The following is a 27,911-nucleotide window of genomic DNA, read 5'->3' on the forward strand; positions in this document are numbered from 1 at the left end:
CAGAAATAAAACATAAAGAAATCTTGATTCTCCATGCAGAAACAAATTTAAATGAGTCTTTATTCTATATCGTCTACAATATTGTCTGTTTGTAATCCCTCACTGTCCCATATATACCAGGCCAGGGTACGCAATATTTTGCTAAGGTAATGAAATATGGGTTAATGAAAGGTGTTATGTACAGTAGGGAGTTCCTATGTTTTGCTGTTGTGCAATTAAATGCAAATGAATGTGGTGTAATTAAATACACTCTTTTTACTTATACAGTATATGTTGACTATATGAACATTTATAGTGGAGATAATACCATATCTAAATGAGTAACTGGATCAAAGTATCATATAATAGAACTATACCCACTACAATCATTTTCAAACATACAGTATATTTTGGCACTGTTTGTCTCAGACCAGCATATTTATATTTGTTAAGTGTAACAACTGTTGCTAGTTACACCTTTTGTACTCTGCAGTGATACTTTTTCTTACCCTTTATAAAAAAAAATTCAACCTACAGTAGCATGTGGTAGATCAATGTATTGTGAACGAAGACTAAAGTAGATTTCCTCAATTTCCTAGATTTCCTGTATTGCACTGAATCTTTGATGAATTTTGAATTTACAGAAATCCATCTATAGACAAAACCGAATTTAATTAATTGTTCATTATGTTGGTTGAAAGACAGAATTTGTTTTTCCTGTGTGCCTTTAATACTCATCTCTATTGGTCCTTGAATGAATCGATAGACGTTAGTCATTTCAGGTCAGAAGAAAATTTAAGCATCAAGGGAAATATCATCCTCAGCATGTTCTCAGATGTGATTTTCTGAGGTGTTTCATCAAGAAAACCCATTGATAGATAATGCACATAAAATGAAATAGCAAGCCTCATAGAGGTTTGCATATCTTATACAAAAGATATGCAAGTCTGTTCTGGCTTGTTGGGTTTTATTATGGTTACTGCTGTGAAATGTCAAATTCTTTTTTAAATTATGAAAAAGCATGTGACAGAGATTGATGTATAATAAGATATAGATATAGAGAGAAACATTTTTATTTTTTGAGCCTTTTACAGTGTCTGATACACCATGACAATTATTAATAAATAATGCTTAAAATAGTAATTAAGACACTTTAAATTAGTTCTCTTGGGTGTGAGGACCCAATTCTGCTGAAATCCTGATCATGAAATCCTTAAGGTCCTCTGTTTTCACAGGCAGAGTGTTCAAAAAGGGAGAGAAACTAAACCACATAACTTCAACGATGTCTCTTTTAATGTTTTCCCCCACAAAAAAATAAAATAAAAAATTAAACAGAGAATATTCAGTGACAGACATTCAAAGATGAAGATTTGTGAGAGAAGAGCCAACACCATTTTTTTTTCTCTGCAGCTTTTCAACTGACAGTGGCTATGAAAAATAAAAAATAAAAGCAATCCCAGAGTCACTAAAAAGCCTGCAGGGGAAAACTGACTGCAGATTCTATTTGTAGTGACAACAATAGCAAATAGTAACATTCTTGTGAAGACTTAGACCAATGGTGTTTTCCTGTGTGGTCTTGTAGTCTATAGAAAGACAGCAGGCATCACATATCTTTGCCATGTTTAGGTAACAACACACTGTAAGCAATGTGATATCCTTCACCTTTCTGTATCCCAATGTCAAATTGTTTTTTAACAGGTTTTAATCTGGTTTAAAAAGCTCTCCAACTTCATACCCGAGGCAGGTTTTAGTTGTATGATTAAATCTTTTTGCGATACATTTTCACTTCTTTACACAATCATGTTATTTTCAGTTTACTGATTTTTAGTTATTTTCTTTCTTTCACTGTGTATTTCTGTGCCTCTCTGGTGTAGTACCCTCGACTTGAATGTCCTTGCAAATGATCTTCGCTGGCGTGTCTGGTTTGATAAATGAATAGTGAACAGGTAACGGGTTTATTCCATGCGTAAAAGAAAAGAAAGGAAACACAACGTTTTGGCTGTGGAGCCTTCTTCAGGTGTGAAGAATAATACTACCTAAAAGTACTCTTCTGGTGAATGGTGTGTTAGGTCTACATTGTCATTGTATAGTCAGGTCATCTGGTTAGAAAAAAATTGCATCATATTACTCTCACTGTGTTTAACTCAAAGCTTTTAACAAATGTGTTTTGCAATTTGTATGGTTGACGGGGACTTATTCTAAAAGGCTTTAATATTACAGTACAACATGAAGATTTTTGAGTCCATGTCATGTTGCACTTTGTGCTTTTATGATACGATACAGTTCTTAAGCTGAATTTTATACAAGATGATATTTCTGTCTTATTGCAATATGAACTCTGTTAAAATCTCAGGGCAAACATGATGAGTAAGAATACAGTGTCATTCTGTGGTGATCAAAAGAGTGTTTTGTAGTTTCCACAGTTTTTTCAATTGGAAAGATGCCTGAGGGAAAGAATAGTTTTATGTCAAATAACCCATTTTGGAGGATATGTTGTTGGATGAAAAGCTGTGAACATGTGGAATATATTGTCTAATAAGGCAGGTATAGTTCAAAATGTAGTCTTTTCTAAGAAACATTGCTTTTCCCAGATTTAAATGGACTTAAGTGAAAATGGCTATAGTATTATATCTATACTGTATATCCACATATTTTTCAGAGGGAGATAACAAAATAGTATGGAAAGGCAGTGAACTGAAGCTTTCATACAGTATGTCTGCTGTGCTGTTATAATAAATGGAGGGCTGAGATTGCATTGTCAGATCCTGCAGTGTTACCACTGATAAAACTTGTTAGTTTGATAGATATAATTCTGTTGTCTTCAAAACCAGTCTTCTGAGAATCATGTTATTTCCCAAACATATTACATTTCGAAAAGCACAGGTGAGCACTGCATTTTACTTTTCATCAATTTCTTTGCTGTTATTTTATATATTTTATACAATCTAAACTGGTTCGGTGTTACGCTGTTTAGACTAGTGGTGTTTGGTGTGTCTAGGTCGATTTAAATCCATAGCACCTGAAGAACTGTGAGAATTTGTTAAACTGGTCCAATCAAGACAGTTACTGATCGATTTAGCTCATTAAGAGCTTAGCTGGAATGAAAACCCTCTAGGACCAGGTTTGGACAGCCGTGGAGAAGAAACGTTATTGAACAAGAAAAACGTAGAAAACCACAGAAATGAGACATGGAGGCTGGGTCTCAAATAGGGTCTTTTAAATTTATGCAACAATCTGAAAATATGAAGAACTTGTATTTCTATACATGTAGCTCCTTTGTGTACTTGCATTATGAATCAACAGTTAAGCAATTTCATCTGCTTTAAAAGGAAATGATGTGTGTGGATATACTAATCCATAACAGAAGCCTTTGGGAAGGACACCTAGAAATGTGGTACTATTAAATGATAAACTTTCTGAGATTTCAGTGTCGTGTTTGCTTTTCAAAACTGTCTCTGAAGGTGTGGACATCTAAGTGAATTATTTTTATCAAATGTGATTTCATTCATAATTTTTGTTTTCTAACATACACTGTTTTAGACATGAGCTCTGGCACTTAAACAAGGATATTCACTAATTTATTAAGTGCAATAAATAGTTTGTTAAACAATCTTATTTTATCAGTGGTTTTGCTTCTACATTTATTGAGTACATTCATCCTAGCAAGTTAAGGTCAGATCATTTAAGATACACGTTTTGCACTCTGAATTTTTCTATTTTTTTTTAATCCTGTCTTAAAATATTTGCAGTCTTTTGCTTTTTCTAATTTTTAATCTTTTTATTTCTGTCTATCCCTTATCATCTTGATTTTATATGTTTATGTGATATTATTTTTAAAATGTGTTTTCTGATGAACAGCAGTTTGAGAATTCTAAAATATAAAATGTAATATAAATATCAGATGTTTATTAATTCTCTAAAATACATTTCAGATTAAATGTCATGTTTTATTTTGTGTGAGAACACTGCTTATAAAATCGAATATTAGACAGTGAATTGTTTTAAATTTAAACGCATATAAATCATATGCTCCTGCAGCAGTTGTAATATTAACCACAAGAGGGAGCTTTTGATCCTTCTCAGCTAAGATTTTGTGTCAATTCATGCAGCAGAGTTAAACCGACAGTAGAGTATTAAAAACCAGTTTCGTAATCTGACAGATGGTGTCATACATAAAACACTTTGCAAGAGCCTAAAACTATTTTAAAAATGCCTAAAACTATTTTAAAAATCACCTAAAAATGTCTATTCGGAATCTGTTGCACAAAAAACATTTATTTCTAGAAAACCTGTTTTGCCAGTACGAGCTAGTGGGATGTGGTCTTAAAAAAACAAATTATACCTGTGTGTTTTATTAAATTGTTTGATGAGGGCTTGGTCCAAAATGAATTTGTATTTTATATGTCAACTTAAATCTCAGCAAAGAATTATGATTTATCCCTTTGGCTTTAATCAGGTCCTAAATATATGTAAAAAATGAATTAACTCCTTCATTATTCTGATACAGGTTCATTTGCTTGGGAGTGGTGAATATCCCATCAGAACATTATCTTACAAAAAATATTTGTTGTGTGCTTTTAATCCTGTTTTTGCCCTTAATTGAACCCACTCTATCAGCATGCTTGTGACAAACTCCCCATGATGAGTGCATAAACATAAGCACAAAAATAAAACAAAACTCACAAATGCTGTAACTTTGTAGAACTGCTATGACTGCAAATTTTTTTGGTGGAGGAATAATTATTCCTTGATCTGTGTTAATGCAGATTGAAAACATGTAACATTACATGTAACTGAAGGTAATTCTGAGAACTGCGGAGCTTGAGAAGAACATGTGGGTTTTGTTGTACTTCAGCATGTGGTTGCAGTAACTGCTTGGCACTGCAGTGAAATGGCTTTTTCAGTGGAGGTTGCATGGTCTCGTTACAAGTGACAAGGTCACCACACAACCCAAGTACAAGATTCAGACACTCCTCCACCCTACAAAACCTCTTGCAAGGGTTTATCAAGGCAGGAGCATTGATTTCACTATAGACTGTAGTGAAAAAAAGAAGCAGTTGCAGGACAATTTAAGAGATGCATGATAATGGGAGGAGAACAGAAGGAAGTCTGTGCAAGACAAATCGCATGTTCATCCTGGCCAAGTGTTTTACAATCAAGTATTCCCAGCAGTAATACTTACAGTGAACTAATGAAGGAAACGAGCTTTCCTGTACTAGTTATGTCATAGATTGTGAAATAAACGTTTTAAGTGTAACATGCATCTGCATGATAATTACACCTCAGCATTATGGCGGATTCTGTCTCTTAATGATGTGAGGCAAAAATGTCAGTTGTCATATAGTTCACTGATGTTCTGGCTTTCAAATTTCCTTCAAAGTGTTTTTTTATCTCCTCATTAGCCAAGACTATCTTTTTGAATGAGTGCAGTTTCAGGAGTATTTATTTAATTTGCTGTTCTGTCAAGCAAGCAGTACTTACGGTGCTTTTAGTGTAGCTTAGTATTGAGAGAGCAACTTAAGCAGACATTTACAAAGCATTAATATTTTATAACATTTCTCTTTATTAGGGTCACTGGGAGTCATAAATGATATTACACGGCTTGATGCCAGAAAGAAATGAAGTGCTGTTTTAATAGGTTCTACATGAGGCCAATTATTCTGTCCGTGGTCTTCAGCTAGTGACATTGCTAGATTTGTTTTGGAAAGCATATGAATTACTCACTTTAACACCCTGTGTTCTACATTTCAAATCAAAACAAATTAAATTGAAGTGCTAGCCTGCTAAAGTAGCTTTTGAAAACCCTGAAAAACATGTTAGCTAGTTTTAGGAGTTAAGAGCACGGACTACAAAGATCTTGATCTTCCGCACATTAAATTTAAGAACATAAGAACAGTTAGAAAAGAGAGCCGTCAATTTGTCTCATCAATCCTGATTGATTGGTTGTGAGCAGCTAATTGATCCAAGGATCTTACCCAGCCATTTCTTGAAAGAAGGCAGAGAACCAGCTTCAACAACATGACTGGGTAGCTGGTTCCATACTCCCACCACACTTTGCATAAAGAAGTGCCTTCTGTTCTTGGTTTTAGATGCACTTCCACATAGTTTCCACTTGTGTCCTCTTGTTTGTGTTTCATAGTTCATTCTTAAGAAATCCACTGGGTCGACTCTGTCCATGATAAAGATGAATATCGGGTCCCATTCACAATCTTCTCTGTTCAAGACTAAACAGGTTCAGTTCCTTAAGGCTGTCAGTGAAGGAATTCACTGAAGACCCAAGACCCACACTTAATTCAGGCACATACTCTATATACAGTAAGTGGTGCCCTGGAAGTTGGACATTAAAATTTGGGTGTAAAATCTTTACAACTTAATTTAACACACAATTGTACACTGTAAGCAGAAAATGTTGTTAGGGAAGCATCAGAGCTCTGCTGCAACATTGAAGAATGTAAAAGTGCATGAAATTAAAGTATTGCAATCTTTACATTTTGTTATCAGCTGTGTATTTTGTAATAAATGGCATGTCGTCATGTTTCCTGGTATAGTTCAAAGGGATCTGTTGTTTTTTGAGTAAATTATTAATGATGAAAATGATAACTATACAGAAAACTATAAGATGAATATTTTCTTCAGTGCTTTGTCAAAAGGTTTTATTAATGAGTTATAAGCGAACATGGAGTGACAGAGGTATTTCATGTGCATGGAAGTGTGATATTATTACTATTAGTAATTATTATTAATAATTCATGTCACCACTGAAAGAGAAATATTTGATGCAAAAAACATGACAGTACACAATGCTTAAAGTTTAACTCATGCGCTAACCCCGTGCCACAGGTCTTTCAGTGCAGCGGCGCTTCATCGCCTAGACCTGATAAGGTGCGTGTGTATGTGTTACCTTATTGGTTAGTCTGTTCAGAAGAGTCTCAGACTTGATACTCTGGGAGCCAATGCATTGTGCTTTGGCATCCTGCAGGCGCCTCACTAGCTCTAAGGATCACGGTGGCTGACGTACTGTATAGGAAGAGAAAAATATTGCGGAGTGGAAATCCACATTCTCACGCTGCGATGCTGGAGGGGTTCACTTTAGGAGTTAGTCACTTTATTCATGGTATCTGTGCGTAAACGCTCATATTGCAGCGACTGGGTACTCTTGAATCAAGTCAGACTAAATTACTGTAGCCAGACAAGGCTTGAATTTGGGGGAAAACGTATTCTGGGAAAACATAAAGTTAATCAAAAGAGTAAGAAGGGCACTTCTGGTAAAGTTTGCGTTGCTCGTGAAGTCCTGCGTTTACAGTACCATGGGCACTTTACGGGACCTCCAGTACGCGCTTCAAGAGAAGATTGAAGAACTGAGGCAGAGGGACGCGCTCATAGACGAGCTGGAACTGGAATTGGATCAGAAAGACGAGCTGATCCAGAAGCTACAGAACGAGCTGGATAAATACCGCTCTGTCATTCGACCGGCCACCCAGCAGGTCCACAAACGGAGCGTCCTGCAGGAGCAGCAGAGGACCAAGAGGCAGGCGATTTCTGCTGAACCCACTGCCTTTGACATTCAGGACCTCAGCCATGTAACTCTGCCGTTCTATCCCAAGAGCCCACAGTAGGTGCTGCGATTCCGTAAAGCGCTTTTTTGTCACTGATTTTCTGTGTCAGTGTCACCTTTTGCGGTGTTGCTGTTTATTGCACGCGAATCTCTGAACGCAACGTACAGTAGCCTCTTCAAGAGCCGTCATCTAAAATTTCTGTAGTTTTTTGCTTTTTAAAATGTTAAAAGTCCACCATTGTTATCGTGCAAAATAATTGCTTTTTGGTTTTTTTTGTAAATCGAAATGTAGTGCTGTTTGTTTCGTTATATTATTTTAAATGTTACGTTTTTGTAGCATTTAATTTCCGTGTTTAATTCTATACTTATTAACAACAAAAGTGTACTAATCCATGGATTAGAGACACTTGGAACGTAATTCCGGTTTTGTGAAAAAACAATGGTCTAGCGTGTATCATAATGAAAACAGATTGTAGTTAAAATAAGATGTTATGGTTAAGTTAAACTATGTCCTTACCTATCATTCCGTTGATTCTGGGGCACTATTTGTTTAATTTAAGCATTCTGAAGTCCCATTAATTTTTACAAACTTTAAACATGTCGTACTATGAAAACGTATTTTGTTTAATTTCCAGGGGAAGTCTTATAAACAGCCGGGGATGTATATCTTTCTGGAAATTTCATTTTATCTTCTGCCAGCCTCCTGGTCACGTGATATTTGGAAAAGGCATGTTTTCACATGAAAAATGTTTGGGCAGTAACTCAATCATGTATACGGCGAAATGAATCGCCCATTTAGAGCTGCTTCAAACGGTATGCATCATTTAAGTAATCTGTGGGTGGACAATCAAGAGCCCATATATACTAATGTCCCTTTGGAAATATTTGTTCAGTTCATTGTGATTAAAAAGAGGAAAGGTAGCAGGCATTATCTAAATTCTGATGACTGTGTTTACTTTTTTTTGAGTCACCTGGGTAATGGTACTGGTCTTTCATGCTGAAGTGATTCTGTTGCATGTACAGTACCTTCAGTTATTCAACACTTCTTTCCCACTGAACAGTGGTATCTGCTGTTGTTGCTGTAGCTCTGTCAGTTTCCACTGGCTGTGCAGATTTTCAGAAATGTTTTCTTGGTGATCCCAGCAGTGCCTGGACTCTTAAGGTCAGCTGCATTGGTTTCAAAGACAGTGAATGAAGGGTATTTCAGTGTAGTCAATGAACCGAGCGGTGGAAGAGTCAGTATGATGAACTTTTTTAGAAACCAGAAAAAGACAGGCTACAGGTGCTTTTATTATGTTGTGATTTCTCACATTTTCCACAATAATTGAAAAGGCAATTAAATGTAAATTTCGAATTATCTTTTGTCTTATGTGCAAAACACATGTAAAAAACAGAAGGTGGTACAGTATGTCCTCATATGTGTACCTTTATATGCGGAAGTGAATATTTTGTCAAGAGTTTGAACATACAAAATCCTTTGCAGGGATTACTAAAGGAAAGCCAGGTTATAAAGTTCTTGACTCTGTAAAGCTTTGAACTGGAAGAAAGCAAGCCATTGCTCTTTACTCTCTCAGCCTCTGTGGTGATACAATCTAAAGTCATTTGAATTCATTGCCTTCATTTCTTTATTGTGCTTTTCCTAAGCAAATAAAGCTAACGTCTGTATAGTTGACTTCCCCGAGACAAGGACATGCCTGACAAGTGTGTGCAATGAACCCAAGCCACTTTGGTTTCATTTTCATTTTTTTGTGATAAAACTAATTGAAAATCTCACAATTTTCTAAGCAAAGGCAAGTATTTTCCAGATGACTGTGTCTATACCGTCCTACTTAATTAACAGACTGTCCTAGGCCTGTTCATTTAATGGATTGTGATAGGTCAAGGCTCATTGCATACATTTCTGAGGTTTAAGTTACTTTTTTTTAAAATACATTATATAATATTATTTCCTGTTGGCACAGGCATGAGTTCCCATTTGGATGCCAATTTTTTCCTCATAGTGTACAAAAACTATATTGAATTTAATTTAACTTCCATTTAAGTTTTACATGAGTCACAGAAAGCTTCAATTTGTTTCCTGGAAAAATGTAGCTCACTAGTATTGGTAATGGATTCTGTGCTGCCCCACCACTCTGATTGCAGAAATGCCTAAAGGCACTTATCTTGAATTGTTTGATAGAGGGCTTGAATGATGGATAAATATTTATCACTTGGTAGTCATTTCATAAAACCTAAAGCTTAGTACTGGATTTGGTTCTTCTCTAATGCAGGTCAATGTGCTTTTTCTGTTTTCTAAATGTATACCTTTCATGTACTGCCTCCTTGTCTTCTATATAGAATCTATATATAAATCTATATAGAATTGTGACATTGGGATTATTTTGGAGTATGGAAATGAAGAGTGCAGCAGTGTGAAGTGTAAAGATCTTTGTATTTCTTTGTATGGATTCCTTCGATGCTCAAAGTGAGCCTACGCATTTGTTTGGAAGCCAAACATTTGTAACATTTTAAGCATACATTTTGCTTCCATTTTTATTTTCTACACTAGTATTAACATTTCATGCATTTCTTTGTGCATAAAAGCATATCTTGCTTTAGTGTTCATCATGCACTGTATTGGTAATCAGTATCTCATCACTTGCTTCAAAATTGTCTCCAGTAAATCACTTCTGTTAAATTTGAAACAGCATTGCTCTTGGAAAATGGAGCAAAGTAGATTTATAAATGTGTAGACATTATTAGAGCAGGTTGAAGAAAGGCAGACGGGAGTGACCACTTGTTGGCTTCGTTAGGATTTCTTCCCCTGTCAGTCAGAAAAGATGTCTTGAGTTGTGTTCACTATCACTCTTTCAAAATGATGCTGAACAGACCCTTTCAATCCTCTGAATGAACCTTTGAATCAGTCTATGATGCTGATGTCAAGTACTATTATATAAACATAGCAGCACTGAATTAACAGAGCATTAGTACATGCGAGACAAAAATTATTGTATACCTCCGTTACACAATACTTCTCGTTTTGTTCCCTCCATACAGTATGTACTGTCAGTTTAAATTCGTGAAGCTAATGATCTGTTTGGATGTTCACATGCTTAAAACACCTTGCTTTTTCCCTGTATTTTATACTCATTCTGCTGTTGTTGCTGTAGCTCTGTCAGTTTTCACCTGTGCATGAAACCAGCCCTCCAAAAAACAAACTTAATAGACCAGCACTTAAATGCCAAATGAGTGAACCTAATTAGAAAATACTGGGAAAGAATGCAGTCTATCCATCATGGTAAAGGATAAAGTGTCACAATATAGACAGAGAAAGCAACATTTGGAAGATCTTTTTTTTCTTTCCTAAAGCTAGAACATTTTTCTGGCAAGACTGGAAACATTGTTCGAACTGTTTTGTTTTCTACTTTGACACTGTGTCACCTTGAAGAAAGCTAAAGTTAAAATGTTCATTGCTTTTGATTTACTTAGGGTTTTCTACGGATTACATGACCACAGGGCTTTAGTTATGCTAAAAAGCTTATTTTTCTTCTCCCTTTTTTTTGCAGAGAACAAGAAAATTGCCGTTTAATCTCTGTAAAGTTCCGTAGCAGTATACTGTGATTAATGAAAATCTGGCTAAAATGTAACAGTTGCAGTGTGTCTTTTTTCCTGGGAAAGTAAAATGTAGCTCGTGAAGGCATTTGTTCTTGGTCTGTGACAAGGTTTTTAAAAGTGCAGTGGAAGGTATCTGTCAGACTCCCTGTTTAAGAGGCATATTTTGTCCTTTTAAGGAGAAGTCTGTCTGAAGTGCTCAGGCCTAACATGCAGTTATTTAGAAATGGTCTTTTGCAAAAAAAAATGAGGAAATGGGGTAAATCCAGCTGGGGAGGATGGAGTTTAACTGCTGTTACCCATTTGTAAATGTGAGCAGCAACACAGACTGCTATGGTGAATGTAAAACTGTCAGACCTTGTTTACTATAGTCTAGCAAAACTGCATTAGCATTTCCCATTGAAGACTTACTGGTACGCATCTTACCGTGTCTATTTTAATATCAAAGACCCCGATTTCACTTCCCTTTTCTTTTAGTTTTTCCTTTAAAGGGCAGAACCAAATGATTTGTCTTCAGAGGCTGGCCAGTACCCCGAATTGATCTGTCTCATAAGTATTACCATTTGCCTTTCCTTTTTGCTCGGCCTGGAGCTTCGTTTAGCTACAGGTTTAAAAAGATGCATAATTAAGAACAAACGCTCATGGGGAAGTCATCTTCTCAGAACCTTCTTTGCTCACACATTATCTATGGTTTTAAATTCTAATGAACACAGTCTTTTGTCACTTTTTAAATGAAATCTTTTTATCCTTTGTGGGGCTTTAAAAATTGGTTTACCATATGTCCGCTTTAACTCGGCAAATCAATTTTTTATCTCTTGAAACCCAAATATGTGGCAGAATGATTAAAGATTAATGTGTCGTCCAATATCAATGTCTGACCACATTCTTTTTATATGTCTCTGACCTAATTAGTGCATGCAGATGCACTGCTCAGCCTAGGAGGACAATATTCAACATTGTTGATCTTCGCCTGGTCTCACTGGATGCCTGTTCCAGTGCTGGTTGCCATGGAGCAGTGAGATGCAGTAACTGGCGTTGATTTTTTTTTACTTATTCTTCTGGGTGTACCTCTATCTGTCTGCTCTGCTTTGTGTGCTACAAAAGACTTTGTGTATATTGTGTTAACCTCAAGTGATACATGCCAGTCAAATGGTGGGCGCTGTTTTATCAATCTCAGTAGTCTTGATCTAAGTACCTTTACTGAATAGTGTTTATACAGGGATTTTTGTGCCTGTTTAGTTCATCTTTTCCTAAAATGCCAGGGTGAGCCCTGGAGTGATCAGGCAGACAGAAACAGACATACATTCGGCTGCAAATCGGTAAGATGAAAAAGGCTGAACATCAGTCGAGCTAAATTCCTCTGTTGTGTTGTGCCACTATGATTACAGCATAACATTATTAGAATGTTTAAGGTATACACATTATCCAGTCCGTCACTCAATTTGCTCTATGATGGTTTTGTTAGAATTTCTTTGTGTGAATGAATCAGGAGGGCACTGTGTGCTTGTGAGTAGACAGCAAATGAACTAAATGACCTTTTTACATACAGTACTTTCTAAAAAGAAGGGATAAATGTGCTTGATCACCAGTCTGAAGTGGCGCTGTGATTAAATGTCAAATAGGATATTGTACATTGTATCAAATTGGGATACATTGGATACATAACATATTGATGATACAAATTATATATTATTGACGCATACTGTACCTTAGTTCTGTGGTATCTGTGGTGTCTGGGAGAACCCAAACCTCTAACAACTTTACTTTAAAAAAACCAACTTTAATAGCAGTGATACAATCTATAACTGATTCAGGTGGTGTTGAATGAGTAAGGTGAAAGACTTACAGTACTTGTTATCTTGCGGCTGTACTAAATAGAAGTGTTGTATGAGAATGGTATGATTGTGCTATAGATAAGAGTCAGAGCCATTCCAGATATGAGCTCGGCTCAGACCTTGGTTGCGTGTAGTCTTCTCAATATGATTTGTCCAGTTAAGCAGAACATCTGTCTAGGATTGTTTGTACTGTAAAGTCTCTGTCGATTTAGTGTTTTTGATAAATGAATCCATTATGTCTTGAATTCATGGAACGGCTTCATGCAAGCTTAAATATTTTCATTTACTGCTTTCCAGGATGCTGAACAGGTCTTTAACTGTGTACTTGACACCGTTATGTCGAAGTGTTCACACAAACCCAGACACACATTCTTGTCTTGGATTAAACTGGTATGCTAATGTCTCATATGCACTCTTTTGGCTGAGTGAAAGTCATGATCTTACTAGCAGGTGCAGGTGTAGAGCCACAAGTGACTTTGATTAACTTGATATTATTGGGAAATTATCACAGCAGTGGCTGAAGTGATAATTGTTTGCGTTTTATGAACAGTTTTAATTGCATGTATAGGAGCAGGCATAGGAAGCACAGGCATCTTTTGAGTCTGTGCTTTCTACGTTTAATGTATATTATGTATCTTCCCTTTTTGTCATTTGCAGTTATTCAAACCATCACCCACCTCTCCCTTCCCCAGCCTACTCCCTTGTGTTCTGCTCACTTATACAATACACTGGAAGACACAGTAGGCAGATGCTTTCGGGCTGTGCAATACAAAATACCTTGAGGATCCTACATATTGCTTTGAAATTTGCCCAAATCTCAAGGATGCTTAGAATTTGCAAATCTGCTTTTGTAGATAGGCTTTAAAACTCACAAGGCAAAAACAACACCTTTTTGTGGGAAAAGGCTGATCTCTCATTAATGCCTGAGAAAACGTGAGTTTTGTTTTTTGAAGAATTATTTCAATTCAGAAAGATTTTACTGCAAGCTGTGAAATTGCAGTTCAAACCTCCTGAAAATGAATCCTGTTTGGTTCAAAATAAGAAATAGTGTATGTGATTGGCAAACTGGAAAATTAGACTTCATTAATTTTTAATCCATCCATTTTCAGTGATCTCTTTAACCTTAGAGGGTTGCAGGCACAGGTCAGGGTGCAAAGCAAGTTTGTACACCGGTCTGTGGAGGGCCTATACACATACAGTATGCTTTCCCTCACATGCATGTATAGTGGGAAATTTAGAGATGCTGTTTAACCTGGACAGCCCATCTTTGGACAAGGGATGGAAATTGGAGTACATAAAGAGAGCCCACAGAAGCAGAGGGAGAACATGCAAACTCCACATCAGCAGGGCCAAACTTGAATCCTTCATGTTATTAGTAAATATATTTATACCTTTCAGTGAATGTTTTGGCAGATCATTAAATGTTAGAAAATTGTAAGATATAGCATAGCAAACAGCTGTGAATTATATGAAAAATACATTAAACACCCAAACATAAACAAATTGATAGACTTTTAGACTTTTTCCACTGCTATAGTACAAGAAGAGAATTTTCAGTAACACATGATCATGCTATGATAATTCCTAAATGTAAAAGTCTGAAATACATATTCAGCTGTATATCTTTTCTAATTCTTCCCAAACATGCTCTCATACTGACGTCACTCTCTTGTTGTATTGTAGCAGAAGATATAACAGATGTTTTTATAGCCAAAGGGAAGGATAATTTCATAAAGGAAGTGTAGAGATAATGTATTTTTAAATTATTAGTATTATATAATAATGTACAGAAGTGCTTGATGTTAATATCTCTTCAGAGAATCATGCAGATACCTTATTGTGAGGTGTATAATAACAGAGCTTCCCAGACAATTGGGCTGCAGATTATAGATGGAAATTGCTTATCTTTTTACAGCACACTGCCAGTAAACATTCACCCCCCTCCAGATATTGATAAAGCCAAGTCAGTTTATTACAAAACCCAGAGCTTGGAGATGTGCATTGAATTTCTCCCCAAATTACAGGTTGCAGGGCATATGCACCGACACTGCCTAGTAATCACAGTTCTACAAACTCAGCCCTTCTCTGCCATCTGGCAGACACTTTTGTTACAGGAAACATCAGGGCTTTAGGCCTAGGTGTCAGCCTTGTAGGATTTTGCTTTCTTTTGCCTAATAAGGATTTACAACAGTAAGAATAACGTACTAAGCAAAAAGGAAAGCTGTCAAAACAACTCTGAGTGCAAAATCCTAATTGTTATTTATGTTTGTTAATATAACAAAAGAAACATGCATTTGCCTGATAATTCTGTCACACAAATAAAACAAGGCTACAAAATATGTTTGCTCAGTGTGGATGCTTAAAATTCTAATGAAATTGTATTTTATATATGCTTTTACAATAACATAAGAATAAATCATGAGACATCCTTAGCTTTGAATATTTAATTCAAAGAAAATCCACATGGACACAGGGAGACTCCACACAGAAGGCACTTGCATCCAGCATCTAATGCAGAACGCAAGAGTGAGGCAGCCATTGTCAGCAGCTTTGCTGTCATTGTGCCCTGTTTCATCTCCAGGCACACCAAATACAATCTTAACACATGTCAGTGCAGACATGCTGACTGAAGCATTTGAATATCAAAATATTTAACAATCCCTAATTAAGTACGGTAAACACAGGTAGGTTTTCCTTACATCAAAACTGAGAGCTGAATGAAAAGAAACTGATGTGCCGCTACTGTAAGCATTATTAGATCTGGATTTTTTCTTGTGATCCACAGTTTAAAACAGGATTTAGTGACTTCAGACTGGTGTTTTCCCTCTTCTTGTCAATATTGTTATAAAATAAGTTAACTTATTCAAAAATTAAGTTAAATCTGAAAGTCAGAGCAAACATAATAAATATTATATCTGGTATTAGACTCTGAATCAAAAGGAAGTCAGTGTGCCAAGCAAAATATCCTTGCATGCCAACTGGGGGTGCTGAACAATTATGACTGGTTACTCATTTCCGTATTTAAAGGTTTCAATCAACATGGTAGGAATTAACATGGTTTTGCTTTTAATAAAAGAGCTTAATTATTATGGAGTCCCAACATCTAATTTGTATTTCTAGATATCTATCATGTTCAAAGTGCTAAGTAACTAATCGATCTCTAAAAATATTTTTTTTGTATACTGTAAGATAAACTATAATTGAAGCAATTGCGTTTTGTAGCATAACTGATACACTGTGCTCTAAAAAATAAAACAAAATTCAATTTTTAATACTGTTTGCATTGTGATGTTTAGTTAAATTACTTTTTAATGTCTTTGTGAACCCCCCTGAGTACTTAGTATATAATGCATTGTGTAATTTAGATGTTTATTGGTCTGGTTTGTTTATTCTTTGTTAAACACAAACTGTATATGTACACCTATTCATTAGGTTAAGGTAGTCATACAGTACTTAATAACTATCCCTTAGGTAAAGGCGTGCAAGTCATAAATTATTTAATTTTAATAGCAATCAAGGATGGAGGCCAAAATAAAAAATATTGGAAGTGGAAATAAAATTTATGAACGCAAAGTTTTGTTCCCTAACCCTTAGTCTATTTTTCAAAACCATATTTGCCCTGTGTTCCACACAGCCCAAATGTTTGGTTGATTAATTGTGTCCGCAGATGCTACAGTGGGTATGAAGCATCAGAAAACATCAGTACAGGTACCAGTCCTTCTTATACGAGTGGAAGGCATTTTTTATGGCTAAAGAGGCTACACCATGATGACCAGTCTTTGAGATTGGCAGAGTGGAATAATGTATATGTTTATTCATATTCACTTACTACACAGTGACTTGAGACATTTAGACTTGCAGTATGGTATAATTTATGTTTGATTGTAGTTTTGTTCCAGATTTCCCCTTTACCTTTAGAAGTTGATCAAGGTGGTTCTGCTAGGCACAAAGCTATACTACTGGACAGCCCTGCTTATAATTGTTAATCAATAGTTTGGTCAGTATTTAGTCAGTATCTAATTGAATTGTAATGGAAGTGTTTGTTCTCATTTTTGCACCTATTTGGAAAAATCCATTTCTCGCTATGCATTTTAATGACAGTACCTTTAATTCTGGCTTTAATAGGTATTTGAGATTTTAGGCACTTCAATGATACAATATTGGCCTCCTTCATATAGCTCCATAGAGAATTTAACATCCCAGTGAGACTTATTCCTAGATTCTGAAAATAAGACATTTTATTAATTCTTTGCAAACCTCTTTGGAAAACTAGAGACTCCCAAGTGTATAATTAGTATTGAAAAAGGTAGGCGGCTCTTCCAGAGCTGTGTCTAAACTGATGTACTGTAGCTGAAAGAGGTGGCCCGATCTCTGCCTGATTGTTCTCCTGATCTCTGTAGACAATGGTTAGAGGATGTGCAAGTGCAAAATAGCCTGGAAGAATAAGTTTATTCAACCTATGAATATCATTCTACAATTTAAAGTACTACTAGGGGTGATATTATACTCCTTTTCACATACAAAAAACACACACTAAGGTATACGACTTACAGTATGTGAAAGATATCAGGTAGGAAGAGGATCCTTACTCTGTGTCATGAGAGGAGGTATCTGAAATTAGATCTTATTGAAAGATCTATGTTCTGTTTAATTTCATCTGTTTTTTGGGGTAACCACTACAGCACTTCTTCTGTTATGAATATTTGGTGATCTAAATATTAGAGACTTTTACCAGACAAAAAATATTCCAATGTAGCGCTTATTTTAGCCAAGAGATGCAAATGTGTTTTGATGGCACAGAACTACACCTCCAACAACTGCACAGTGACTTAGTTATATTCCCCTAGGTCACATTTACTTCAATCTGCAACCCAAACCAGATCATTTTCACAAAGGTTGGGCCTCTCATGTGACCTGTTTTTACACAAGTAGAATTATTTAATAGAAGGTGCCCACTTTCTGATTAAATCCCTTCTGTAAATACAGAATGTTTTTCACGTTAGAATACTTTTACCCCTGGCTCCTTGTTGTCCTCTTTGACAGGAGGGAATAGTTAGGGAGAGGATATGGTTTTGTCCCCTGCTGTGCTCAGCCAAAACTTTACTGTTCTCAGTTGTTATCATATTGCAAGAACTTTGAAGCCTGTGATAAATAAACAACAATGCTGGAGAAAAAAAATATAATGTGAAAAAAATATTTTGATGCATTACCAGAATCATCCATAACTGCTGAACTGAACGTACAGTACTTGCTGTATAATTTATTTACAATTTAGGTAAACAGCCTCCAGTTGAGGTTCACAGTGGAAAACAACCAGGGCATATCTTTGCTATATTACTGCGCAGATTGAAGTGTATTATTGTGGATTTAAAGTGCCGCTTTTCTTTTTTTTCTTTGCTTACAGGTCAAAGGAATTAATCAAGGAAGCAATTCTTGACAATGACTTTATGAAAAACCTTGAGTTATCTCAGATCCAGGAAATCGTGGACTGCATGTACCCAGTTGAATATGGAAAAGACAGCTGCATCATTAAAGAAGGCGATGTGGGGTCCCTGGTGTATGTCATGGAAGGTATGTTCATTTGCCTCACCATTCACTTCCTCCCAGGTGCTTAGGAAGCCATTGATTTGAGATCATCACCAGTCTTGCAACTTCGAGCAGCTGACTTTTCTACCTCTCACTTGCTATCATGAGCTGCTTTAATAATAATAATGGGAACATATTGACTGAGGAACACATACCTGAAACTGTGGTAAGGCAGGTGTTTCTTGTACAAAAACAAAAATAATAGACACCAACAACACAAAATGCAGTTTTTTAAATGAGAGTGAAAATCAATTTGGAGTGTTTAAAATCATAATAGGTCTTCCTAATTTGCACAGACTTTCAATGAGCTTTGGTTTTACTCTGAATTACATTAAAATAAAATAACGTAACTTTGAGCTTCGTTTTTTTGAGCCAATGCATTCTCTTTTGTTTGCAATACCTTAGTGTTCTAGTGCTGAAAAGTTGCTAGATATACTGCATTAGCGTATCTTCAAATTCAGCATATCTGAAATTCAATTGAGCTGTAGTAACATAATTGTTGTTTATGTTATCAGTCATATCAGAGAAACATTTATTTTGTAGAAATCTTGATTAAAGTAAGTTTTTTTCATATAATACTAAAAACATACTGTTAAGCTTTTGTTTTTGTTTAATTAAAGGTGCACTTTTCAAGGCATTGAAAAATCTTTGTGGGAACTTGCTGTGTTGGCTCTTATTACAATTGGATTTGGTAAAGTAGCAATTGAGCATTTATAAATTTGTTTAATGAGTAATAGTTCCTGCATCAATCTGGAAAGTAAACAGAAGTCTCTTTCAAAGAAAAAGCTGTAATCGGGCTCTAGATGTATAACTGGGGACTTGTATGTAGGTCAAAAATGTTGATATAATCTGGGCCTAAGTCAGGTATCAACGATTTGGTATTTAAAAGAGACCAGCTCAAAGGAAATGTTGCTTGCAATATTCTACATGAACCAGATCCTTTCTTTTCAATACCTTCCATTTAAAAAAAAAAATTAAAAGAGCTAGGGTTTCAAGTTTTGAGATAAGACTAAACTGTGGTTAAAGATACTGCATTTCATAAAGCAAGATAAAAGGAAATGATCACTACATGTTTTGTTTAAGAAGAAGTGGGTTACATTTATGAGCTATTTGTCACTTTTTGGACCCTTGAATGGTTGCTATGGGTGACAAATTTCCACCCATCCTTTTTTTAACGGCTTTTTCCAAAACAGGGTAGCAGGGGAGCCAGAGCCTATCCTAGCAAACAACGGGTACAAGGCAGGGTACACCCTGGACGGGATGCCAGTCCCAGGGTACACACAGACACAAACACTCGCACCACGGTAAAACTTCCTTTTTGGAAATCTGATTTACTTGATTGATAGAACCAATTATCTGAGTACTGCTTCTTTAAAATAGCTGAACTCTGTACTTTTATCATTTGGGGTTGCTGAATATACACAGGCAATGAGTCCTAATCACCTACTCTGTTCTGTTGATTTCTCAATTGAGCAGACCCGGATAGTAAGTTATATGTATTGAATTTAAATTAAACTTTTCAGTTCTTGTCCAGTATCCAATGCAGACATATACTGAGTTGAGACAATTCATTTTTTATTGTTTATTGGGTATAGTTCAGCTCATACCAGACAAAAAAGGTGACATTCCTCTTTCCCACTCTGTGATTACTGCAATTGCAATGAGTCTTTAGAAAATAATGCTGAGTTGTTCATTTGTTTTGCTATTTCCTCATGTCTTCATTTTGCAAAGTACAGACTGACCTGCAGCTGAGATTGCTTTAGAAAATGGACAGTGTGAATATAGTGTCTTTCATGGTCCATTTTCAGTGAATAAAATGCTTACTATTTTCAGTTTCATGGCTAGGCACTTATTGGTTGCAGGACTTCATCAAACTACATTTTGAAACGCTCCAGCAAATTAGCTTTCACAACATGGTTAGCTTGTTCTAAGTTAGTAACAATCTAACCATATCAACTAGCTTGTTAACCATACAGCAAGCTTGTTCTAAGCACCCACAACTGACATACTTTCTGACCTAAATACACTTGTCTTAAAGTAGTTCAGGTGGGTAGCTGTGTCAACATGCGTAGGCTGCAAAGGAACAAGTAATAGGTTTATTACATGCTGAAAAGAGAAGAAAGAAAACACAATGTTTCGGCCGTGGAGCCTTCTTCAGGTGTGAAGAATAATACTACCTGTGAGTAGTGAGTTAAACACAATGAGACTAATATGATGCAATTCTTTTCTAACGAGATGACCTGACTATACAATAACAATGTACTGTAGACCTAACACACCATTCACATTAACAGTAATTTTAGGTAGTATTATTCTTCACACCTGAAGAAGGCTCCACGGCCGAAATGTTGTGTTTTCTTTCTTCTCTTTTCAGCATGGAATAAACCTCCTACTTGTTCCTTGTCTTAAAGTAGCTGCCTGGACCTTTGAGAAACCTTTGTATTTCACCATCTTTTAGGATTCCATTTTTGTTCAGGAAGAGCAATTGTTTTTTGTACTCTTTACCTCATAGCACTGTCTATTTTTTAGGCTTGTTTTAGACATTATGCCCATGCTTTTAAAAAAATATTGTTACCATTACATTTTTAGCTTTCTTTCTCAATGTTTTTGTTCCATTTGAGATTTTTCGCTTTGCTGTGCAATTAACAAGGCATGCAATGAATTCTATACATTTCTTCAACACCACAATCAATGCTCATACTCTTATTGCTGGCCTGCTTTGTGTCACCTTTTCTGGTGGCAGGACACTTCCTCTGTTATTTTCTGCTTGCCATTTAAGAAAGAGACTTGCATTGTTTTACCGATCTCCTCTGTGAACGTCTGTGAGCCAGCTGGAAAAATCAGCTCAAAAACCATGAAAATGTATTGTTTCAGGGCTGTGTCTGTGTCTTGCATCTTAGTAGTTCAAAGGAAGGTTGAATGTCGTAGCTTTGTAATTTTCCAGGATATTAACGATTTTTAAATCAGAAAAGAAAGAGCAAACAAAGCTTTTATGCTACTTGGTATCACCTTGTAATTGTATCCTGGCTGCTTTTTGTATTATTTGGGGTCATCATGAAGCTGCACTCCATTTCTGATTCCAGGTGATCAAGATGACTATCATCTTTAAATAGGTGTGAATGCAAGTGGGTAGAAGCCTGCTTGGAACTCTGGGTAGATGCAATTCATGCACTTTTCTCAGTTCAAAGCCTGGAGTAATTGATTGGTAATTTGAAAAGGATTGATTCTTTGTCCAGTGTCTGTCACTTCAGAATAAATTCACCTTGTAAGCCCCTGTGAAGTGCATTAATCATGACTGGGAAAGCTGGAGTTATAAATAGAAGACTTATAGGAAAACATAGACTTGATTTCACAAATATTGGATTTTCAAGATTAATTATACTTATAGGATGTATTGGTTTTAACACCAATATTTTACTTAAGATATTTAGCCTTTCACAGCTCAACACTAATTCTCCATGCAGTCTTTACTAGAACTCCTGGCACTGTGATAGTTCATATCTATGATCTGAGGGAAATTCACAATGTTTCTAAGAGGCCAGGCCACTCAAAGGCAATGCTCAGAAAGATAAAGGTTTTACAAAAATCCCATATACCAGTAAGACTAACTATGGATGAACTGTGTTTATTCCATGATGTAATTTGCCCTTTGCAATTCTACTGCTTTATTTTTGGAAATAAAATAAAATTGTATGGCTGGTAAAAAATGATAGATTCTACAGCTTTCCTGATCAGGTTCCAGCCGACATCTATAGATTCTCACATGCTTCTGTTTCTGTCATCTTTGTAACTTTTATCTTAATTTATATCATACAAAGATTCAGAGCAGTTTGCTTACTTTAACGAAAGTTCTATGCTGCTAGTGTTCTGCTGTCATACAGGGGAACTGCATGAGAATATTTGATACGTCTTTTTAGCCAACATCAAAGTGAGAACAAATTAAAATGGTTTCGCTGGCTTGTGTAGGTACCATGTTTCATCTGGTTAAATATAGCATTCTGTTGGCCAGTATAGGAATGATGGGGGTAATGTACTTTAATGAACAACACTTTTTCAATACAATGCTGATTATAAAGGAACATGCTGTTGGAACCAAATGCTGAAATAGCTTAACATTCAACACTGGTAAAATTGGATGATTCAAAAAGCTGCTTTATTAAAAAAAAAGGGAGGAGAGACGCACTTCAGAATCAGTGGTAGTTCATTTGTTAGTGCTTCAGAGGTTGATTTACTGCAGATGGACTCAGTGTGTTACCCCGGTAATCACCAGGTAGTCACCATGTGATATGTGTAATGTGATGGTTTACTGCCTTATAATGTCCATCCTGTGTCTCTCACATGCATTGTTAATTTAGCACTAATGCCAAAGTCCATCTGCAATTAGGTGGTTTCTAGAGCTTTATAACATGCTTCATAGGTGGCATTGGAGTTGCCTTTCTTGTTTGATTGATATCAGGAGTTACTTTTGAATGTGGTAGGAATGATTACAAAAAGCTGTATTAGTATTTGAAAACTTTGTTAGCAAGACCTATTTTGTTTTAAAATATAGATGAATATAAAGGGAAATAAGGTGAATTGAAAAGAATTTTGCATCACCTTGTATTGCTATCGACTTTTCCATTACGGTTAAATCCTTTAATCTTTTTATTGCTGCAGTCTGCCAACATGAAGTGTAAACTATGAGCCTGTCGCAAAGTGCTTATGGATAGGCAAGCATTTAGGAGGCACTGTTCGTTCTCCAAAAAATATTTGAATATTTTTCAAACAAAATATACATTTTTAGAATTCTTTACAGATTTGTTTCTCGAGCTTCACTTGCGCAAGCAGCCATCAAACAAAGGTGTGCACTCTTTCACTGGAAACCGTTTATGTTCTAATAATCCATCAATCTTAGGTTCACTCCCTAATTTCTGTTATTTCTTAGCTACTGTCAAACTGTGAGGCAACGGGTGGTGTCGCCTCACTGCTCTGAAAGCATTAACTATCCTTCAAGGCCTCAGTATGACGCTTGAACAGACTGACGCATCAGTAGTGTCCTCCTGAAAATCCTGTTCCGTTCATTGCATAAAATATTTTTCGGCATATTTCTATTGATACCTATGTCTTTTGTTGCCATACTCCTTTGCTATGTGTTATGTAGGCTTTGTTTAACAGCAGTGTTCGGACCTTGTTTATAATTATCTTGTCAGATGTTGGAAGGTAAGCAAGACTTAGCCTGATGAGACACCTCTGAGGAAAACTGAAAACTAGGGTGCTGATGAACACGGAGTAGTTGGAGCAGTAAGTAATACTCCTCCCTGCACCAGATTCTTGTGTAACATATTGTCAAAACATTATTCTTCCACCTTAGAAATATCGCAAGACTGTGTCCTGTGTTGTCAATAATGTTGCTGAAAAGCTGGTCAACACTTTCGTGTCTTGTGTTTTCTCATATTGACTGCTGTAATGCCATACTTTCTGGGGTATCTAAATCCACACTGAGCAAACTTCAGTATGTCCAGAATTGGGCAGCCAGAATCCTGACAAGATCTAGTGCCGGTTATCACAATACTCCTATCCTGGAATCCTTGCACTGGCTTCCTGTCAGCTTTTGTGTCGATTTCAAAATCCTGAAGCTCACCTACAAGGCTCTGCATGGCTTGCCACCTCAATACCAGTCTGTGTTACTATTGTTCTACCCCCCTCCTTGCAACCATTGCTCATCTAATTCCAGTCTCCTATCTGTCCCCCAAGCCTGTCTGCAGTCTGTGAGTGTCTGGGCCTTCTCCTGTTATGCTCCAAAGCTCTGGAAGTCTGTCCTTAAGGATATTAGGGAGTCACCTTCCCTGAGCTCTTTCAGATCTCGAGTAAAAACATTCTTTTAAGGAGTGCTTTTATTTAACTGGTTCTGTGTGCTCTGTTGCTTTCCTACTGTATTCCAGACCCCTGGCTATCTCTACTATCTACTATCTCCTCACCCCATCCTGTATGTGATCCTTTGGGGTGAAAAGCACTTTGCGAGTGCAAACAATTATAAACATTTCCTTTAGCCTATTTGAGACAGAAATGTACATTTTTTTATTTTTATTTTATTTAGGCCTTTGTTACACTTATACAATGTAAAATGGGCACTAAATGTGCTCCTTCCATCCTTGTGATTCCATCATATCTTTCAATGTCAGGAGTTTCATGAACACTTACAGGAAGCTCTTTGTCATTATCATAGTGAGGGTTTACATGTGGTGTTATTGGAAAAGCAGTACTGTACATTGTTTTTTTCTGTGGTTGAAAAAAACAGCCCTGGGGAATGATGGTTTGTATCTCATAAACACTTGATAATAAAGTAGAACACAGGAAATCCACACCCATTTTCACCTGGATCCCTGAGCTTGAATGAGCTTCTGCTGCAACAGCCTCAGCAGCATTTGTAGGAGAGATTTGGCTCAGGTCTCAATAGTCCTGTGTCCCTATTGTTTCTTTTCCACCCTGGCTTGTAAAACGCTGACTAGGGCAGTTTCATTATTATACCTCCAGGATGTGTATGTTTTTGTTGTTTCATTCAAAAGGTTGTGGATCTGATTGGTAGCAATATGTCCTTAAAAGCAGGTAATATGGCACCCCACCAAGATTTGGGCAGCTCAAAGTAAAGAACATTTTAAAAGAGAAGGGTTAACAGATTTACAGTTCGCAGCTTATTACACCAGCCTGCCACTGTAGTAGCATAAAAAATTATGTGAAACAAGGGTGTCATCTGACACAACACAACAGGCATTTATAAAAGTTACTGTCTTGTTTACGTGTTCGATTTTACCCACTGTTTGGGGTAAAAAAGGACACATATGGCTAAATTGCTTTCCTTTTTAGTTTCTTTTAAATAACATTGGTTGGAAAAAGGGCCTGCTTGAGTATGGACTTATCCAGTGGAAATACGACATTGTACGGAGCCATTACTCATTTGACTCAAGTAATATGTCTTAATACTAAAACTTACATGGAACCAACAACAGACTAGAGGTCATTGGAAAAACTGAATCACCATTGCAGTGAAGCATCCAGGATATGAACTGTGACATTTCTCTATAATCTTTCATTTCCTGTTCTCACTGTGCACAGATTTGCAGTGTTTTTGGAACCAGTTCTTCAAATGCCGTTAAGGAAAAAGCTTCCAGTTTACTATTACTGATTAAGAGACAAGAGGACTTCTGAAGCTACATTTTATTATTTGTTATAATTAAAGTTCAATTCAATCTTGATTATTTACTGATTTTCATCAGTGTCACACAAGATGTAAAAATCTTTCTTTTGGAATAAAATTAAAAGTTTTCAACATCTTGTTTTCTAAAATTTCAGAGACCCATTAATGTCATCAGCGTTAAGCTCTCCTTGTTATAACCCTGTCAGATGGATTTAAGGGCATTTAAGTTTTTAGCCTGTGAAATCGACGGGCACAAACTACTAAATGGGACTACTGAAAAAAGCATGATTTTCATTTTGTTGAGCAGAAAAATAAAGTTGGCAACATTAGGACATTTAAAATGCTTAAGATGTACAATTTTATCTTTTAAAGTTTTCCTGATTCAATAATAAATGTATTTTATTATCTACATAACTGGAAAACCCAGAGCGTAGCAACCTGAGCTCCAAAATACCTGCCATACCTGTATTTAAGCCAGAATATAATGGACACAAAATAGGTCTTAAATAAGTTAAAACAATGTGGATTGAATCAGTTGAGCAGTTAGTAAATGATAAAAACCCTTTAATATCATTAAAGTAAATGTAACAAAAAGAAAATATTACAATATGTGCATCTGTGATCAGAGTAAAAACAATCCGGAGAAAATATGTTTTCTTACTTTTGCACTGATTAGAGCTTAAAGGTAGAACAGAATGACTGACAAAATGTGCTGCAGGCTTTACCTGATGATAAAACATATCTACAGAAGGAAAGAGGCTGGGTCAAACATAAAACTAATGTCAGCCATATCACCCTGCAACTCACAAATGGCACCCCACTGAAGCTAAGCAGGTGTGAGCCTGGTCAGTATCTGGATGGGAGACCTCCTGGGAAAAACTAAGGTTTCTGCTGGAAGAAGTGTTAGTGGGGCCAGTAGGGGGTGCTCAGCTTGCAGTCTGTGTGGATCCTAATGCCCCAGTATAGTGACGGGGACATTGTATTGTAAAAAGGCTCTGTCCTTTGGATGAGATGTAAAACCGAGGTCCTGACTCTCTGTGGTCATTAAAAATTTGTGTTTCTTGAAAAGAGTAGGGGTGTAACCCTGGTGTCCTGGCCAAATTTCCCATTGGCCCTTACCAATCGTGGCCTCCTAATAACCCCCATCTATGAATTGGCTTCATTCCCCACTGAGAGCTGATGTGTGGTGAGCGTTCTGGCGCAATATGGTTGCCGTCGCATCATCCAGGTGAATGCTGCACATTGGTGGTAGGGGAGGAGAGTCCCCATTACCTGTAAAGCGCTTTGAGTGGATGTCCAGAATAGCGCTATCTAAGTGTAAGCAATTATTATTATTATTAATCACATATCATGAAACCCTAGTCACGAAATCCTCCATGTACTATATAATAATGACACATGCATGTTGTATTTTTGTATGTGCATTATGTGACTTTTAAAGTGTAAAACGGAATCTAAATATTGTGCTTTCTTATGAAACATGGTAAAAATATTTAGCTTTTACTAAAACAAAGATAAGTTTAATGAATTCCATATGTACCCTTTTACCTAACCACTTGATTTCTATTTATGACTACCTGAGTTTAGTTATATAACATATGTGCATAAAACCTTAAGAAATTAGTAAACAGGAAATGGTCCTTTTGACATCTCTGTGCCAGAGAATATATAACATATTATTTTATATAACATCATTAGAATTGAGTTTCCCAACTGCTATGTGGACAAGAATCCTATTTCCCCATTTGTGTTGTTTTTGGCTGATTTCTGTGCTAGACAGGACCCTGCTGGTGATCACCTGTACAAGCTGTGTCAGATCTGCAGAGGTTTGTTTGATGACTGAAACTCTGTAATCTACTTCTTTTTATGTAAGTAAATGGGTAAATAAATTAAGGCAAATTTTCCATTCCAGGCTCTACAGGATTTTAGCTAAACTGTTTTTACAGGAACAAAAATAGTTTTGTTACTGTTGGCAATTAACCCTTTAGAAACTGCCTGAAAGAGCAACTTTTCGACACCTATTGTTGGAAGCTGGTGCTGTAGTGGGTTGAAAGAAGCCCCTTCATTGAAGTAATACCTTCAGTATTCCTTTCAACGATTAATAAATGCCACATTTCATTGTTGGCATTGATTAGGACTAGATCTTTGTGAAAATTGGGTATACTATGTCTATCGGTTGACACTTTCCTTC

At 36.3% G+C, this 27,911-nt stretch overlaps 1 protein-coding gene across 2 annotated transcripts in view; it reads left to right on the top strand.

Annotated features, from left to right (window-relative positions):
- The window catches only part of prkg1b (protein kinase cGMP-dependent 1b), a 144,275-nt gene that overhangs the window by 6,814 nt on the left and 109,550 nt on the right, over positions 1-27,911 (top strand). Inside the window, exons 1-2 of one of the 2 annotated variants that reach the window (XM_088917040.1) lie at positions 7,024-7,591; positions 18,365-18,531. In XM_088917040.1, the coding sequence (XP_088773166.1) occupies positions 7,287-7,591; positions 18,365-18,531 (472 nt within the window). In that variant the 5' untranslated portion in view covers positions 7,024-7,286. Of the gene's footprint in view, positions 1-7,023; positions 7,592-18,364; positions 18,532-27,911 lie in introns of those variants that run through there. The other variant, XM_088917041.1, reaches the window with a different exon arrangement.

The sequence above is a fragment of the Atractosteus spatula genome, chromosome 5 (genome assembly GCF_055471065.1).
Source record: "Atractosteus spatula isolate fAtrSpa1 chromosome 5, fAtrSpa1.hap1, whole genome shotgun sequence".
Taxonomy (NCBI): Eukaryota; Metazoa; Chordata; class Actinopteri; order Semionotiformes; family Lepisosteidae; genus Atractosteus; species Atractosteus spatula.